Source organism: Pangasianodon hypophthalmus, chromosome 1 (assembly GCF_027358585.1).
Source record: "Pangasianodon hypophthalmus isolate fPanHyp1 chromosome 1, fPanHyp1.pri, whole genome shotgun sequence".
Classification (NCBI taxonomy): domain Eukaryota; kingdom Metazoa; phylum Chordata; class Actinopteri; order Siluriformes; family Pangasiidae; genus Pangasianodon; species Pangasianodon hypophthalmus.
In genome coordinates, this window is record NC_069710.1 from 3,546,472 (window position 1) to 3,565,827 (window position 19,356).

Sequence of the window (19,356 nt, forward strand, 5' to 3'; positions counted from 1 at the left end):
ATTGTGCGAGGGGCTGCTGGAACATTCTGCTCTGGATCCGATCTGAATGCAGTCAGAGCAACGTCAAACCCACAGGACCTCACTGTTCCATATCTGATATCATGGTTTTCAATATATCATGGCAGATTGTTGTCATTCAGTGGTATTAAATTATTTGGCTTGAAAAATAGGTTATTTTTTAAATCAGACTTGTTATGAAGGTTGATTTAGCCTTTAGGAGTTTATAAAAACACTGAAATGCTATGCATGCCTGTTCTTTAAAAAGTAGGCAGTTTTAAAATAGTGTTTATTTGGAGCATCATCATTTTTAATCAAATAATGATTAATGCTGCAACTATTTCAGATTCCCTTATGATTTTTGATTCTTTGCTGCAGTGATATGGGAGACACCTGAAAACTATGTTTTTTTGTTTGTTTAAAGCTAAAGCAGTGGTCAGAACAAACTTGGAAGAACTTGGTCAGCACTTGGTTTTGTGAATCAATAGACACACTGTAGTTATTTCCTATGCAGAATCTTGCAGAATAGAGTCAGCATTAGATAGTCACTGAACTGCCAGCTACAGTGACCTGTTTGTCTGTGTGTCCTGGAGCAGGAGGTCAGAGTGCTAACCCCAGAAAGTCAGACCAGAAAATGCAACCAGGAACGACCTGCTTTTGGTGAGGTTCTTCTGTGCAGACTGAAAGAATCTTCTAGAAAACTGTTTATTTAAAAGTATCTCCTGTTACAACATAGCTAAAACTGGAGAATCCATTTTCCCCAACAGCACAGCAGTGTGTGATGGTAATGCTCTTTGTTCACTAAGCCGGGATAATATTTGATGCCACAAATAAAAAAAAATAATACTCAATTACAAATGATATAATATGAAAGCAGAAGTTACTGTAAAAAATAATAAAAATAATTTTAAAAAATAATAATAATAAAAATACAGTGACCGCCTGCGTAATTTAATTCTGACTTTAAGATAGGAACTACAATTCGACACTCAAGTTCCCGGCGGACTGTTTTAGAAGTGACACTTTAACTGGAATACCGCTGCAGGTTTGTGAACCAACAGCAATGTATTGTATGTAACCCTTTTAGCGAGCAGTTGTTAAAATAATTTTTCTAATATTGACAGTTTAATTGTCATTTTAGAACTTAGTTATAACGCAGTGAGCAGGCAGGTTACTAAGTGTGTTTTTTGTTTTTATCATTAAGTGTAACCTGACACAACTCGACCTTGGACCTTGGACCTGCTTTTAAAAGCTGATGGACTGTAAATTGAGCACTTTCTCTTCACATCAGGGTCTTACAGTATAAAGATAAAAAATGTAAAGATTTAAAACAAACAAATAAATTAAAAAAAAAAAAAAATTAAAGAAAAATTCCCAGGTTTTGTCCTGGGGTTTCACTTGCATTGTAAAGGATGTACAGCAGTTTATTTTCTCAGGCAAAGCAAAAGTTGTGTAGATGAGAGTTTCTCAGCCGCAGCCCTGTTCACTCACTGACCTGCACACTTTTAGGGTTTTTTTATTCCCAACACACTGTCCTAGCTTATCGGCTCATTATTAAGCATTTCATGATGATGGGATCAGGGAAAGCTTGAAAATGTGCCGGATCTTTGGGTGGAGAAACCCTGCTCTGTGTGTTCTTTATGACAGTCCTTAGGAACGATCCCTGCCCACAAAGTGCCTGTTATTAGTGCCTGTAATTCATTTCCCGTTAATTAAAGCTGATGTCTGTGAATTTAAAGTCAGAAGACTTTCTGTAATATCTGGCTGTCAGTGAAATATCTGCACAGTGAAAACTATGGTCTCTGTGACAGCTCAGGCTCTGGAAGCAAGAAGAATAAACAAACGATGTGGACCACCGTCGTCCAGCCGATTAGAACAAGGAGAGAGCGCTACTCACCTAGAAATCATTTTGCACATCAGTTCAGAAAGCGCATCCTCTTGCTTCTTTTACACTAGCAGGCAGACGTTGTAGCCTGAGTATAAGCTATGCAACATTAGTCGGTTGGACACTTATTTTATTATGCCATTGTTGTGTTTGTGTGTGTTTGTGTGTATGTATATGTATAAACTCTTCAGTTAAATTGTGTATTGACTTCGTTTTCCATCCATCTCTTGTGCAGAGAAAGTAAAATGGCTTTGTGCAGTGTTGGTCGTCCTTTACTCCGGAACACTCGACATGCTTTGGGATGGTTTTTTAAGCAGAAGCAGACATTTTGCTGTAAAGTCCATGACTCTCAGGAGGAGGAGATTCGAAAGAAGCTTCAGTTGTTTCCAGGAGGATCCATAGACCTTCAGAAACAAGAGTCGGGCATTGCAGTGATGACTGTCAATAATCCAGCACGAATGAACGCCTTCTCAGGTGAATAATGTGGCACGACTTCAGTTTCCTACTGTGTGAGATTATTTAATGTTGAGACATGCTGTCTGTTTTCCAGGCAGCATGATGACTGAATTGGAAGAACGGGTGTGCGAGCTAGAGACTTGGACAGAAGGAAAAGGTCTGATTGTGCGAGGGGCTGCTGGAACATTCTGCTCTGGATCCGATCTGAATGCAGTCAGAGCAACATCAAACCCACAGGTCCTCACTATTCCATATCTGATATCATGGTTTCAGTATATCATGGTGGATTGTTCAGTCGTTCAGTGGTATTAAATTATTTGACTTGAAAAATAGATTATTTGATAAATATGACTCGTTACGAGGGTTGATTTAGCCTTTAGGAGTTTATAAAAACACTGAAATGCTGTGTCTTGCATGCCTGTTCTTTAAAAAGTAGGCAGTTTTAAAATAGTGTTTATTTGGATCATCATTTTAATCAAATAATGATTAATGCTGTAACTATTTCAGATTCCCTTATAATTTTTGACACATTGTGATATAGGAGACACCTGAAAACTATGTTTTTTTTTCCAGCTAAAGCAGTGATCAGAACAAAACCTTGGTTTTGTGAATCATTAGAAAGCAAAAGGGCGGGGCTGTGGTCTCTTTGCTTGGCAGAATTGCAGGGTAGAATGTGCTGTTTATCTTTTATGCTGTAACCTTCTTGTCCACTGACATATGCTAGGGTTTTTGTGTTAATCTCCTGTTTTTTCATTCTATCTGCTAGAATTTTCTTGATAATGTTGGCACCGCTACCTTACAGCATTATTTTCATGTATGGAAGTTTTTATCTTGCCTTTTTCTTGCTTTCTTTTCTTGCAGGATGGCATGAAGATGTGTATGTTCATGCAGAAGACACTTACACGACTCCTCAGGTTGGCTTGAGACTTTTCTATTACTAAAATTGTAATATATTTAAGCTTACATGTAATATATCTAAGCTTACGTGTATCTCTTAGTGTAGGTTGCCCCTCATCTCTGTGGCTCTGGTTGAAGGAAAAGCGCTGGGTGGAGGTGCAGAACTCACAACTGCCTGTGACTTCAGGTAAAATGATTTCAATGTGCCAGTATCAGATGCAGTACCTTACCATAGAGATGATTGTTTACAAACCTATGCTTCTGCCATCAGGCTGATGACATCTGATGCCATGATCCAGTTTGTCCATAAACACATGGGCTTGGTGCCTGGATGGGGTGGAGCTGCAAGGCTGGTCCGAATCGTTGGCAGCCAAAATGCCCTGAAACTGCTCGCTGGTTCGAAGAAAGTTGATCCAGACTTTGGAAAGCAGATTGGACTAGTTGATGACGTGTTGACTGTTGGTGAAGGAAACACTCTTGTGGACACAGAGCGATGGCTGAGCCAGTTTACAAAGGGCTCAGCTCCTGTAATCAGGGCTGTGAAAAAGGTGGTGTTATCTGGCAGAGAGCTCTCTCTGGATGAAGCCCTCACAACTGAAAGACAAGTGTTCGGGACAGTATGGGGAGGACCAGCCAATCTCGAGGCTCTGGCACGTAAAACAAAACACAAATGAGAGAATGTGGTTAAAAAATCGACATCTTGAACTTCAACACTAAAGTCTGCATCTTGGGGAAAGAAAGGAACAACCAGTGACACAATAATAATAGAGATACAGACTGTTCACAGTTATATGTAAAGGATATACATCAGCAGGTCTGAAACTGGCTTGGACATGAACGTACTGTCTGCCATGGTATCTGATTTCAGCTAGGATTATTCCAATAAATGGAGTTATGATTTCACTCGTTGACAAAACTGTTTAGGTAATTTGACATTTCCTAAAACAGCATGAGTATATATCAGTTTATTGTTATAATAGTGTTTACAGTGGGTATAACATTACACCTCTCAAATGTTTTAAAAAATAAAGCTGTGTAAGAAACTGTGTTTCATAATTCATCAGGAAAAAAAAAACCTTGACTCCTTCTGTGCAAATGTGTGGTGGTTTTATCAATTCAGTACATCTCTTTTTCTTTCTTGCTGCATTCTTGAGGTTGTAAGGATTGGTTAGAATAAACCTCTTACTGTGTTAGAATGATGTAAATAAAGTTTGGGTCAGTGTTGTGAAAATGATGACCGAGTGCCCTCTACAGGCCAGACAGCGCCACTACAGGATAAATGAAGGTAGAAAGGCCATTTCCGGAAGTTAAGCCATGTGTGCACAAAAATATTAAATCCAAATGTCTGTAATGTCTGTATAACAGGAAATCTGTGGTTAATTAATATTGAAATATATAGGCTAAAGACTTTTTGACTAGAAACGTTTTAAAAGAGAAGTGCAAGGAGAAACCTTTATCATGCCGTACCACTGCGGTGATTTCCTGGCTTATACAAATGCAAGTTATTGCGCGTTTCTTTACAAATCCCTCTCATGGTAACAAACATTATTGTTGTGTACGTATGATAGTGAGAGCGCATTTATTGGTTCGAGGTTCATATGCATTGGGAGTGAGCGGTATTATCACGCGGGCCAGTGGCGCAATGGATAACGCGTCTGACTACGGATCAGAAGATTCTAGGTTCGACTCCTGGCTGGCTCGATCACTTTTTTTTTTTTTTTAAACATATAATTTTACCAGTTAACATTGTTACTTATGTCTGTAAATAGACAGTTTTCCCCCAGTGTTTGCCTATTAAGTAAGATATAATAAAACTTTAAAAAATTTAAAGTGTGTGACTGCAACGTAAAACAGTCTAATGGGCTATATATATATATACACATTATATGGCAATATATGACCATCACACCTACTGTATATGTGCTTGTTGAACATCCCATGCCAGATTTAGCCCCATTTGTTGCTATAATAACCTCCACTCTTCTGGGAAGGCTTTCAACTAGATTTGTGCTCATTCAGCCAAAAGAGCGTTAGTGAGGTGTTAGGTGAGGAGGCCCGACGCACAGTCCGTGTTCCAGTTCATCCCAAAGGTGTTCAGTGGGGTTGAGGTCAGGGCTCTGTGCAGAACACTCCCACTTTGCCAAACCATGTCTTCATGGAGCTCGCTTTGTGCACAGGGGCATTACCATGCAGGAACATGTTTGCACCCCTTAGTTCCAGTGAAGGTAAATTGTAATGGTACAGTATAGAAGGACAATGTTGTGGCAACAGTTTGGGGAAGAATCACGTATAGGTGTGATGGTCAGGTGTCCACAGACTTTTGGCCATATAGTATATATAGCTATGGAAACCTTAGAAGTTATACTGTGGTGTCCGACTCCTTTATTGAAGAGCATTATAATTTTCCATTTTGCTGTGGGCCAAGATATCAAATTATAAGTTAACATAATTATACGTTATGAGTTGCTTTAATACTTAACAATCGTTTCTGATTAATTTCACTTGCTTTGATTAATGAAAATCACTTTTTACAACTTTTACACCTGCACTGGTATTACAACTATGAGCAGATCAAGCAAGCGGGTTTATAAAAGAATCTACTTATTTTGTGAACTCAGTGATGTATTATTAACTTACCAAAATACATAGCTCCACTTCTCTTTAAACAAAACCTGACACTGTCTTTTCATTTCTTACATGAAGACAGCATAATGTGAACATGAAGGTTAAATGTCTGAATTCAGTCCAGAGTGCAGAGATGAAACCCAATAAAGCCACATAGCGAGCACATGCTGTACTACACGCCGAATTCTCTACAGAAAATTACCCTGAACAGCGCTCAGTGAACTCCAGTATGCACACATTTATATAAAACTGCTATATGCTTTGTACTTTGATTCACTAGAATAAACTAATAATAAGGAAATGTAGGATATTTTAAGTATTATTAAATGGCATAACAAAATTCACATTGTCATGGAAGAGCCACATTTTCTGAAATTATGTATTTGAATAAGAGATAAAACACGTATTTTGGCATTCTCTTAAACACAAACATACATGACATTACTGTCTAATTTTGTGTAACAAGATTGTAAAGATAAATAACACACATGTAGTTGAATAAATCAATACACAATAATCCATGGTCACTTGGTCATACTTGCATACCATAAGTTATTTTTCTCCAGATGATCTAATTAAAGAAAGTTTTTTTTAAAACAATTTAAACAATTTAGTTGCAATCTGAGTTGGTATTTTGAAAGTAGTAAATGCAACCTTTAAGCTAATTGCTATGGTGAACTGAACCTATGACACAGAGTGCTAAAATTTGATGTTCTAAGCCAATTTAGTTTTTATCTTGGTCATCATGATTAACCAGCCTGCATCACTCTGGTCAAAGACACAACACAGGGGCTGAATTAGAATGAAAATAAAAATACTCATACTGAGAAGGATCTGACAATTTAGGGACAGCTCTTAAAAATAGTAAAATAAAATAATTAGGTTATGACAATACATACACACAGAGAGCTGTGACCTGGAAGTAATGTGAGGTTTATTCTTTAACCCTACAACTGCAACTGATCGGAAGTAAAGCCTGAGAGTTTGGTGTCACTCTGTCTCCTGACAGCCACAGGGGGCAGCAGATATCCAGAACTGATTCTCCTTTCATTAGACAGACAGGCAGCTTGACTCGATGTGTTTAAGGTGGCATGTGTGGCACAGCAGGTGGCTATCTAATGGGTAACAGCGATGCCCTTCTTCATCATTCAGCTCCATCTTACAGTCCTGCAGAGAAAGATGCAGCTGTTTTATTTACAACATTAAACATAATCCTGTAGTTATTTTCCTAAATGTGTGGTGGCCTGGGAAAAACCTTCACATGGTCAAATCTGAACATTTCTAGTCTATATAGTTCTAAAAACTAATGAACTTAAATATGTTCATCTCTTTTGCATGTATCTCAACCAGAAGTAAAGTTGTAGCACTTTAAAATTCGGTTACCTCCAAAAGTGAAAAGAGAGAAAATCGCCTTTAAAGATTTCATTCTAATTCCACTGAAAGACACTGAAAGACTCTCCACCTGCATCTACATTTATAACCTATTATACAACAATTCAATTCGATTCAATTTTATTTGTGTAGTGCTTTTAACAATGGACATTGCCACAAATTAGCTTTACAGAAATATATAAATTCAGGATATAAATTTAGAAATTTATCCCTAATGGGCGAGCCAGAGGCGACGGTGGCGAGGAAAAACTCCCTGAGACGATATGAGGAAGAAACCCTGAGAGGAACCAGACTCAAAAGGGAACCCATCCTCAACTGGGTGACACCGGATAGTGCAACTATAAATATTTCCCTTCTATAACTGTGTACTACATGGTCAAAAAAGTGTAACTGTGTAACCAAGAAATTCATTATAGTTTTAACATGAAATCTATTTTGTTGAAGTTATCAACTGTTCACTGATGGAGACTTGAGTGCAAAACTGTTCGTAAAGTTCTGCAGTCCTCAAGCTATCATAGCAATTGTAGGCCTAAGCCATCATTGCAAAACTGTTCGTAACAACAGTGCTGGTCCGCTAATTTAATTGGACAAGCAGCGGTCCAAGAGTGCCTATATTTAGTATAACCGCACTAGGACGCTTCACTGTGTGAATCACTGTGTGAATCACTCCACTCCTCTGTGTTCACCACAAAAAATTCCACTTCCTAGTTCGAAACGCTTACTACAGTAGAGTTAGCAGCATCATCAGTGGACATGGCGATTGATACTTTTCAGGAATGTAACTTGTGACCTAAAATATTAAAGCTCGTCAGGTGAAGAGGAAAAGGAAGAAGGGATGCCAATTTTACCATAAGCAACTTTAACGGGAATGTACAAATCAATATGAGCTAGCTAGCCAGCTAGCTGACAGGCTATAAATAGCAGAGCAAAAAGAAACAGAACATTTGGCCATATTGAGTCTGAAATGTCACTTACTTGCTATTAACTTCTTGTTTATAGAACTGTTGTATAACTGTTGTATAACTGTTGTTGTGCAATATTGCTTAAATCTACTTTTGGATAAACAGTAATCCCGTAGTAAGTTTACAATGGGAAATGAGTTATCATTTTGATTATCAGCATCATTCACGTCAATCTCTGTGTCATCACCTGAGATAAAGTCCTTCATGGCTTTTAAACATGAGCCTCATTGTTCTCACTCCACTGATCACTGTTTTTTCAAATAATAATCAAATATTAAAATAATAATCACTGGTTAATTTAGTGAGTTAAAAATCCAAATCGTTTTGGTAAAATACATTTACAATACTCAAGTTTGGTAAAAACCTGATTTTTGGCTGCTTTCCAGAATTTAGCCATAGTGACATCTGACGTTTTCCCAGACCACCACCACACATTTTACCCAGAAATAATGTGTTCCTTATTGCCTTAGTAGGTATGAATTTACAAAGGAAAGAAAGGTGAATAATGATTCTAGTTAAATAAGCCACTTTAATTAGTAGAACCTAGAACAAATCCTCAGCTGGCTGGTTTTTGCTGGTTTTGAGTTATCACTATACTGTTTCTGGCAGCTGCAGAAGCATAATTAGAGATTCCTAAAAGAGGGCCACTTTGTGTTAAATCCACAAATCGACAGGAAAAAAAAACTGATTAATGAATAACTGAGGACTCTTGGAACATGTTTAATCGTGCCACTGCAGTGAAGGGACTTGATGAGTACACTTCACTGCAAGCTCACTTTGATTGCGAGAGCTTCATTGCTCATTAGCCGTCTATCAGAATTTAGCACAGCTGGAGAGCGCTTCAGCTGAGCCGATCATGGCTGAATGCGACAGATCAAATGCTTTTCAAATGCACCGCCTGCCTCAGTGCCATAATGAGCTAATCACTCGATGTAGTACAATGATTATACATAAATATTTATTATTCTGACCTAAAAGATCTCAGTAAATAAATTAATAAAGTTACAAATATGTAGATGTTAATGAACAGGTGATGTACTGGAGCTATTTTCCCAGAGGTAATGCAGTGTGCTAAGATTTTCAGTGAAGTTTAACTCACCTCACAGTGGTAGCATTCTACATGATAGTCTTTATCCATCGATACCACTCGAATAGTTTCATCAGAGCCCTGAAAGTACAGCCAGGTGGTGAAATGGATGTGATGAAACTCAGTTTGGACAAACAGTTATCCGGCTTTAACAAAATCAGCTAATTAACATGACATGTACACATAGATTCATATCACATACATAATGTTTCCTGATAATGGGTCATAGCTTGTGTGGAAAACATAATTACTTACGGAGTATGTACCTTCTTATAACCATGATTTAAAAGAAATCTCCACCTCTCCACCTCTTTTTGTTCACTTGTCAGAGATTTTTCTATAGAGATCACTTTCATTTATAATCCTGCATCTGTCTTTACATATGCACAGGTAAACAGTTTCTTATTTGCCCAGACAAATGGCACTCAGCACTGGGGAGGTCAGTGTAAAATTCCATTCAGGTTGGCTCAATGCAGATAAACTGCCCCCTAACCTCAGTTCTTACCCCTGGGCAACATTCCTCAGAGGCTGTCACTAAATATGTCCTAAGTGGAGACCGGTAGGGGGGGGGTGGGGGGGGGGGGGGGGCAGACGGAAATGGCATCGTGTCTCTAAGTGTGAAGAACATAACTAAAAGACCTTACACTTGATGTGTACCAACACAAACTAATCTCAATCCAAATTCAAGCTATTCATTGGATATTTTGGGAAACTGTATTAACGGTACATTTGATTTGAACTGATAAATATTATAGCACGTAGTTATATTGCTTTTGGCTGGTACCTTGCCAGCATTCCAGTGTGTTAAGTATGAATAGCACAGATGTTCATTCGCTTTTTTTTGCAAGTCTTTAGTCACGTCTCGAGTCTTTAGTCATGCACTTTTAGTTAACACTCAGATCATTAGTTACAGGTGTTTTACTGCACATAAGCAGAAAGCTGCAGTATTAGTTCTAAGGAAAGAACTGCAGTGTACATTGTACAAAGTACAGCGTTACTCTGGTTAATTTAATGTTCAATTTTCCAGCATTAGAAATCACCATTCAGAACCTCAGAACCAATGTTTTTTTTGGGCAAACCCTGTGTCTTTAACCAAAATATTTTGATCAAACAGGTCCAAGCCAACTTCCCCTGTGACAGCAGGGCTGCCATAACTTAACCAACAAAACAATAATGTAAATAATGTAATAATGCAAATCATATTTTGGACATTGGTTCACTTTAAATATGTTCATTAGATTCAACTAGGATACAAAATGATTGTTCCTGTCAATAATTTCAAGCTTTCAAGCAGCATTAATAAACATTAACGCCAACAAAAACTGCCAGACACACCACAGTACATTAAAATCTGCTACAGAGACAAATAGGTTCTTCTATTGGTCATGTTTTTTATCATGGTTTGAGATAATCGAGTCTAGTTGTGACTGGTGAATAGCAAAATGTGTAGGATTAATGTTGTGACCAGTGCTGTAAACACAGTTACACTATGGTCTTTGTGGAAGTATGCATCAAAAAGCGAAGTGGCCACATCTCTTTAGCTTTTGACATTCTGGAGTATGACTTTGGAAAGGTTAAGAGAACACCTGTTAAGGTCAGGTTTATACTTGACATAGGTTTATATCTGACTATACGTGTGCATGCAGACGCACTGCTTACATATACACCTGCGTACTTTTTGAACATCTGGAGTATTAAATGGAACATCCACTAGATGGTGTGTCAGAGCCTAAACATCACTGTCTGACTGGTTTCCATGTCGACCTGTAAAATGTTTTGCTATTTCACGCCAGCTACTGTGGGACACATATCTGTCGCTGTGCAGTGGCATGACTATGTTAAACATACGAATAAGCACTCTTACTGTTGTCAATATTGTTGTCATGAAACTGAAAACTATTACCTTTGACTAATCTGAATGTATTTACTAGTCTATGTATTTACTAGATCCAAAAGATTGGTACACAAAACAGACTTGTCAGGTTTGAAGGCTACTTAAGTATTTTTTAAATTCAAACACTGACCCTAATAGTGAAATCCAAAAGTGTTCAGTGTTAATACCCAAAAATTCTTTGCAATTTGGCACAAAGATCTAGTTTCTGTTGTGGACATTACACCAAGTGCACTATACTGTCCCCACTGTTCACACTGTTAGTGCACCATGTCATTCCTAACGGACACATGGAATGAACTCAGTACTTATGCAGCAGATATCTTGCATACGAGCATAAACCTAGCCTAAGACCCAACAGCATTTCTCACCTTTTCAGTCAGTTTGACTCTGGAACATCCATAGACATGAAAAGATCTTAAGCTGCCCCAGTCTGGCACTAGCTTTAATCAGTATGGTATAAAATCACATGGGCACGTAAACCATTCTGATGCTCTGGTGCTATAAAGCACACGTGCAGGACGTGAAATTCCATCTTTCTAAAGCAGCAGTAATATGCGAGTTGTGGAGGAAGGGCAGTGCAACACAGATCAATGATTAAACACACCAAAGTCCATTTTCTCTGAAGACAAACATTTACACCATCTCAGAGCAGTGAGAGCCCACCTGGGAACCACAGATTCCACAGTGTGCTGTGGAAAATTTTGTGTTTACAGCTAAGGGTAACCAGTCCACTGTAGCTCTGCAAAAAAGGAAAATATTGACTGTGTTCAGTGGTGTGAAGTCAGGGGGCTTACCTCAGGGGGCAGGATTGGCTGACTGCATGCTGCACATTTAGGAGCAAGAACCCTAAAAAGTAAAGAAAAGTATTTCAGGAACAAAGAGAGATGAACGAAATAACTTTTTAAAGTGACTCAGCCTCTTTATTATTCATCAAAATTCTTTTAGGAAACTATTCAGAGGGAAGAAAGGACATGATGCTCCAGGCCCGAGGACAGAGACGGAAAATAAGATGGAGAGAGGGAGGAAAGAAAGGTGTTGGGCCAAGCTGCACATGTGTTCCTGTCTCTGCTGCCTTATGAATTTTCATATAAAAAAAAGTTGAGAACAAATCCAGGTTTGTTCCATTTCTAGTTTTTTTTCCCCTGCACGTGGCTACAATCTGATTGTCTGCAGTTTTAACGTGACAAAGGGACATTTAATTCACACCATTCCAGTCATTTCTATGGAAATGCATTCATGGAAACTGCCTTTTAGACATAATGACTGACAGTCTACTTCTTTCCTCAGATCTTACACAGCTTTTCTTTCCTCTGATCTTCCTCGGGTCTTAGATAGCCTACGAAACACTCTTCTTTTATTAGCTCACTGTCACAACACCTGCATATACGAGGGAGTATTTCATGAAAATGAAATGTTTATGAGGGTAAATTGGAGCATATCATATGCATATGACATGTAAACATAGGACTAGTGGATGGTGGCTTGTGTTTGATGTTGTATTTTGTCATTTCATGAAACAGGTGTGATGAATGACAGGCCAGTTTTTTTTTTTTTTTTGTTTCTCCACAAAACTCACTCCTTCGCACTCACAAACACTAGAATCACATTTAATCAACTCTTCAGGTGATAGACACACCAGATTAAATACAGGTCAGAATGTGAGACAGTTGAATAGACCCTAACTCAACCCTCAACCCTCACTCTGTACACTACATATCCACGCTCGAATAAATGAGTGTTTGGACTGGTACCCGACAGAAAAGAGTTGTTCAAACACCTTCTGCTGATAGGAACTTGTAGTCATAAGAGAGAATTCTTGAGCTGCTGTTTTAATGTGGATAGCAAAGAAGCTAGTCAGAGCAACTGAACACTGTGGCTGTTAAGCACAAAATGTCATTATAGTCACAGCTGAAATATACAGTGCCTTCTTGTACTTCATGCATCTTTGAACTATAGCCATCTGCGCACACACACACACACACACACACACACCTGTGATAGTCTTTAACACAGTAGATCTTGTTCTCTGTGTCCACAGTAAAAGGCACTCCATCCAGGCTCTCGTTACAGATGACACAGCGGAAGCAGCCTGGATGGTAGGACTTGCCCAGGGCCTGCAGGATCTGTGGACGAGCTCTGTGTTACTCATCTATAAACATACACACTAAGAAAGACTCAAGAATCCACAAAGTAGCTATATCAGTGTCTACAGCTGAATTAGTATACAGTTCACTGAGTTCAACCTCATTATTATCCATAACTGAACGCTGTTTATACACATTATAACACTGTATGTAAATATTAGGCTTTACTGAACACGACAGTGTATTCCAAATGTCAGAAGGGAACTTTTCCCCATATTTCCAACAGCATGATTGAGTCAACATCTCTAGACACGTTAACATTTTATCCTCAACATAACTCTGTCACAATTTTCTGTGTGTTTTTACGTGCGCTATGCTGCATCTCTGAAGCCGACATAGAAATAACCATTACCTTTATTATTTCTCAAGATATCTCTTTGGGAAATGTGTGCATCCAAGCATGAATGTAATGTAAATGTAGTTGTGATTGGGATAAATTACTAATATGATGTTATCCTATCATCTGTTTTAGGCCAAAAGTGTGCTTCAGCTGCAGCATGGTGATAGCCCAAACATCATAAACTGTAAACATGATAAGAACTATAATAAAAACACAGTAACTGGAAGCAACATGCATGCAAATTGACTGCTATAGTACTGTTTTTAATACCTACCAGAACAGCAGATAACACTCTCCCATTTGACCTTATATGCAGTTTTTATACATAAAATAAATAAATAAATAAATAAATAAATAAATAAATAAAATCACCAACCAGCAGTGCTGCACTCACCATGTCCATTATCAGGTGGCCACATACACTGCATTTGTCAGCTGATTGCTGAAAGCCAGAGTACTGTGTGTTCAGAGAAGAGAGAGGAGGGTTCAGAGAAATATAATATCAGAAAATAACCGATGAGGCATTGACAAAGAACACCACATGTTAACTGTTTCAGCCATCTTGCTTATAGCATGACTACTAAACAGTATTTCAAATACAGAGGCTTTAGATATGTTTTGCTTGCTCATGAATGACCGATATAAAATTTGGCAAACATATTATTTTATAAAACTAAATAAAATTAAACCCCCTTCCCGGACATCTCCATTACTCAGTTCCAGTCACGTGACCTGTTTCTCGTAACTGCCATATTTAAGATCATAATTTATATCCGTCCACAGGAAAGCAATGAGAATTCGCTAAAATCCTAGAAGAGATATCTTTAAAAAAAACAACAACAACAACAAAAAAAACCCCTGATCTGATCATTAGTTTTGATCTGTACCAAGTCCCAGGAAAAATATGTACAGATCTGAAGTCAGCACAGATAGTGCCAAATCTAACACATGCAGACATTTACATACATGTGATATACAAAATATGGCCAAATGGCCAGACCATCACACTCGTATGTGCTTTTTGAACATCCCATTCCAGATTTAGTCCTCCTTTGCTGTTATAATGACCTCCACTCTTTCAGGAAGGCTTTCCAATAGATTTTGAAGCATGGCTGCGGGGATTTGCTCATTCATCCACAAGAGCATTACTGAGGTCTGATGTTGGATGAGGAGACCTGGTGCACAGTCAGCATTCCAGTTCTTCCCAACGGTGTTCAGTGGGGCTGAGGTGAGGGCTCTGTGCAGGTGGCTTGAGTTCTTCCACTCCAACCTTGGCAAACCGTGTCTTCATGGAGCTCACTTTGTGCACAGGGGCATTATCATGCTGGAACAGGTTTGGGCTTCTTAGTTCCAGTGAAGGGAAATTGTAATGCTACAGCTACAAAGACATCCTAAATAACTGTGTGATTCCAACATTGTGGCAACAGTTTGGGGAAGGCTCACATATAGATGTGATGGTCAGATGTTCACAAACCTTTGGCCATATAGTTTATATTTAATCCACAATCCATCTCTGTACACCGGCAACAGACTGAGGGCTACTATTATATAGCTGCGGTTGAGAGCATTAAGTTGTTATGTTCTTGACTGTTATACTTAACACATTTTCATATACTGCAGCCTATAAATAATTTTTTTCTACATAAACCCATGTCATTCATCTGTCTTATTTCCATTTGGCACCACGTCATCAAAGGCAGTAGCAGATCTTAAACGCAGACTGTGTCTAGACCATTTATGTTTGCTGTCATGGTTACATTACAACACTGTTACACAGCATCAGGAGTGTAGATTTATAACTGTAATTAAATATTGTGACTGGACCCCAATATAAGAAAATAACTTGCAGGTTAATCAGAAGCAAACTATAAACTTCAAGATCATACTGGAGAGAATACCAAAGCATGTACCCCACTATTTAAACATAGAAAGAAGAACAGCTACCCTTGAACAAACATACAGAAAGGAATTTTGTTTTCATAATGTCTTTAACACCCACAAGCACTCGTTTAATTAAGATTTAGTATGAAGACATAAACATAACAAGCTGAGTTTATTCTAGTCTGAATAAGCCACATGAAGAACAGCCAACCACAGCACTTTTTCAAATCACTTACTCATTTTCCCCCGACTTCTAACAGCACTCAAAGTTCCCTCTTCCAGAACCAACAAAACATTTAATGATGCTAAAAAAAAGTGCTTGGTAAGTTAAGAGCAAAAGTTTTTTTTTTTTTTTTTTTTTTAAATATCTGAATGCTAACAGTGCTAATTAAAACATACTACTATGTTACTGTATATCTCTACACAGCTAAAGTGTAATGTTTAGCTGAATGTTTTAAGCAGATGGCTTACCAGAAAATCCTCTTCACAAAACACCTTCCCAGAGACATAGTAAAAAGCTTTCCCCCTGAGCTTCCGACCTGCAGGTAGCACACAGAATCACAGGTCACACATAACATCACATACATGTCTCGCATTAAAACTGCACCTGTCCTTGAGAAAAGGGATTGACAAGGGATTTGCCAGGTAAAATTTATTGTTAATCTCAATATACAGCTTAACTGTATATGTAATTTATTTTTAAATGTATTTTCAATTTTTAATGAATTTAATTTAAAAAAAAGCTTAATCCATTTAGTAATTTATTGTTACATTAGGGTTACATTTAATATATCGAGTGTTGGATTGAATTCTGTATCATTTCATGTTGTGTAGTTTCTCCACTGAAAACTCAAATGAAACTTGAGATATGAATATATTCACGTGGATGCAGTGATACAGCAGGAGTGTGTGGGACAGTATAAGGCAGAAAGTGAGGACCACGTGGAGCTCAGGCACCCGCCATTCTTTTCCATCAGTCCACAGGCGGGAGCTGGCTGGGTGGACTTCCTGTCTGAAATGGTTCTTTTTTGGTTCTCCTTCTTCCATAACCATGAGTATATATACACACACACACAGACACACACACACCTCCCACTCACAAACCCCCTGTCCCACAGGAAAGGGGAACATTCCACACATTTTATAAGGAGGGGGTACAGGGTAATGTAGTTAACCCTTACAGGCCTGCAACACATCATCAATAGACGCCTTTATCCATTTGCCTCCAATATACAGGCAGTACATACTGGTGGTATAAATACTCAGCAGTTTTTCGGTTGTGAATCAGTCTATTGTGGGTCTAGATTTTGACTCACACCCTATAGAATGCCAACAAATACAGTAGAGTGACAGTCAACTGCAACCAGATGTTCAAAATGTAATGTACAAAACTGTTCTCAACCCAGTAACAAGACTATCAAACAACACACTACAGCAGACAAATCTGATCTCTAAAATCTCCAGGAAATGTTTTAACTGTCTAACCGTTAGGTTCAGAGTTTAAAATATGCAGCATTACACATTAGAAAAAAAAGGATATGAAGCTTGAGTTTGTCAGTAAAGTCAGGGTGTGGTGATTGAATCATATGGTCTCCTGGGAGATGACGGTTAAACGACGGTTAAACTCAGCAGCCTCATGGGGTTTGTTTAACCTTACAGAGCTCATCCTCTCTTCTTTAACCATTCTTCTACTCCCATCTGACCAATAAACTCACTTTAACTCCATGAAACTGGGTTTCAAATTACTAAACAGAATACTAGAGCATTTTCATGAATACAGGCTTCACTGTGTTGATAGTATGCTTAGAAAGTATAAAAAAATTTAATAACTGTTCTAAAGAATCATATTATCAGCCAAGAGATAACAACTTTTTCATCCTCTACCAAAATCCTTTAATTTGCTTGCCTTAACAGTAATTTGGTCACTATAATAAAATGTTTGACACCTCTGTGTCACAGCAGTCTTTAAAATGATGCTGAAATGATAACAAAACCAGTTAATAAATTTTACTATAAATTGGTTCTCTTTGATTTCTTATCTACATGTTTCGTCATCCTTGTTCTTAAACACGTCAGTCATGAATCATCAGTATCAATCAAGTGCAGTTTTTCTCAGCCCATAATTATCTCTTTCTTACAAATCTCTAATCTTCCCCTGAGTTTCTTTAAGTCAAACATCTCAAAAGAAGAAATTCAAATCTGAACAGACTGTTCTCTCCTTTCACATTCTTTTCACTCTGTCTTTATCCTGAAGAGAAGTGCCAGAGTTTCCAGAAAGGAGAAGAGCCGTCAAGACTGAGCTTTAATATAAAATAAATAAAAGGATAAAGTCAGTTTGTACTGATACAGAATTCAGAGCACATGAATAATTAATTCCTATGCATAAATACCTTATATGATGTTCTGATTATGTTGTCTTTGGGGTTGCCATAGCTTAAATAATCATAATAGTCTGACACTGTAAGGAAAATATCTGTTATAAAAATTACTGAGCTTGACAAATCAGAGCTTCAGGCACTGATTCATAGCACACAACATTTTTTCATTGCAATGATGAGCCCTGGAGACTGGGGCTACTTTCTCAAAACACAAATCCCACACAACTCGTCCCATATCCACCCCCCACCCCATCCCTAATTCATTTTCCCTCAAAAGCTCAAAAAAAAAAAAAAAACCTTCTGTGGAAATGTTAATACAGATGGAAAAAGAAGGCTGCTAATCCATATGCCTAGTCTATGCATATATATATATATATATATATATATATATATATATATATATATATATATATATATAGAGAGAGAGAGAGAGAGAGAGAGAGAGAGAGAGAGAGTGATAGAGACAGATACTAAGATACTTTCCTGCTTTCTTCCCTCCATCCCTTTTGTCACCTGTCTATAATGTTACAAAATTTTTATTGATTTCTATTTGAGGTGCTACCAGACCAACACAATACATAATACCATCTAAATCAATATAATCATTTACTAAATATGAGAAGGAGCTCAAAGTGAAACTGGAGGCCTCATGCTACTTGGTGTTCAGGCCTGAATAACAAATACATCTCACACTGAAGGGTTGAGCTTTAACCAGGATCAAGACAGCCCTCCTCAGAGTGTTCAAACAATCGCCACCCTGTTCTCTCCAGCAAACTGCTGGTGAAACAGCTGCCAAGCTCAAAGACTAACAGTCAAACCCATAAAAATATCCAATAAAGCTTAGGAACATCAAAAAAAGGAAATGGAAAATTGAGATGTGATAAGGCACCACAGGTGGGAGAACAGAAACCCTTGACTTACACAATCCCTCTCAGTGCCCAGACCTGTAGCCTCTTTACAAAGCTTCTCTGTGGAGGGGATGATCCAGCGCTAGAGGTAAAAATAGACATTAAAAGCATGCCTTGCTAACCCATGGCTAGTATCTAGCACACTTCCTGTGCCGGTCCCTCGTGTCTGGTATGTTTAGAAAAGGGAGGCCATAATCTATCCGAAGGCCATCTCTGTTCGCTGGTATTTATGGCTTTGTGAGAGAATTTCTATTGATTCTCTTTCTGCTTTCCTCTTTTAAGAGCCATTGTGCTGCCAATATACCATTTCTAATCTTCATGATACAAAAGAGGCACTGACACAGTTTTCGCTGTAGCACTAATTGTGAGTTTACAGTGCTGTAGAAAACTGCTGAAAGGAGTATCATGACGCCAGACATTTCATAAAGTAGGACACGCCAAGACTAACATAAACCATCTACCATCACCAGCCCACATTAGATAAAACTTCACAAAACAAACGTTTGACAC

The 19,356-nt window shown here is 38.1% G+C and overlaps 2 protein-coding genes and 1 non-coding gene across 4 annotated transcripts in view; 2 read left to right on the forward strand and 1 right to left on the reverse strand.

Moving 5' to 3' along the window:
• Positions 1-949: 949 nt before the first annotated feature.
• echdc1 (enoyl CoA hydratase domain containing 1) lies at positions 950-4,331 on the forward strand. Of its 2 annotated transcripts, none has more exons than XM_034313126.2 (6): positions 950-1,042; positions 2,118-2,356; positions 2,433-2,575; positions 3,200-3,252; positions 3,342-3,422; positions 3,507-4,331. In XM_034313126.2, the coding sequence occupies exons 2-6, from the start codon at positions 2,128-2,130 to the stop codon at positions 3,907-3,909; spliced, it is 909 nt and encodes a 302-aa protein (XP_034169017.2). In that variant the 5' UTR covers positions 950-1,042; positions 2,118-2,127; the 3' UTR covers positions 3,910-4,331. The 2 variants fall into 2 exon arrangements, with proteins under 2 accessions (XP_034169017.2, XP_034169038.2); XM_034313147.2 differs by having other exon boundaries at positions 1,023-1,067.
• Positions 4,332-4,863: 532 nt separating this feature from the next.
• trnar-acg (transfer RNA arginine (anticodon ACG)) lies at positions 4,864-4,936 on the forward strand. The gene has a single exon. It is a non-coding gene; the product is annotated as a tRNA-Arg (tRNA).
• Positions 4,937-6,221: 1,285 nt separating this feature from the next.
• limd1a (LIM domains containing 1a) overlaps positions 6,222-19,356 on the reverse strand; it is a 24,434-nt gene continuing 11,299 nt past the window's right edge. The window contains exons 3-8 of the mRNA XM_026913835.3: positions 16,032-16,099; positions 14,074-14,136; positions 13,188-13,318; positions 11,990-12,041; positions 9,314-9,382; positions 6,222-7,027 (exon numbers count right to left, since the gene is read on the reverse strand). Of these exons, the coding sequence (XP_026769636.3) occupies positions 6,911-7,027; positions 9,314-9,382; positions 11,990-12,041; positions 13,188-13,318; positions 14,074-14,136; positions 16,032-16,099 (500 nt within the window). The 3' untranslated portion in view covers positions 6,222-6,910. The remainder of the gene's footprint in view (positions 7,028-9,313; positions 9,383-11,989; positions 12,042-13,187; positions 13,319-14,073; positions 14,137-16,031; positions 16,100-19,356) is intronic.

Coding starts and splice junctions, on each gene's coding strand:
- echdc1 (XM_034313126.2), top strand. CDS start 2,128: ATGGCTTTGTGCAGTGTTGGTCGTCCTTTACTCCGGAACACTCGACAT. Junction 2,357..2,432: donor ACGAATGAACGCCTTCTCAG/GTGAATAATGTG, acceptor TCTGTTTTCCAG/GCAGCATGATGACTGAATTG. Junction 3,253..3,341: donor ACACTTACACGACTCCTCAG/GTTGGCTTGAGA, acceptor CTCTTAGTGTAG/GTTGCCCCTCATCTCTGTGG.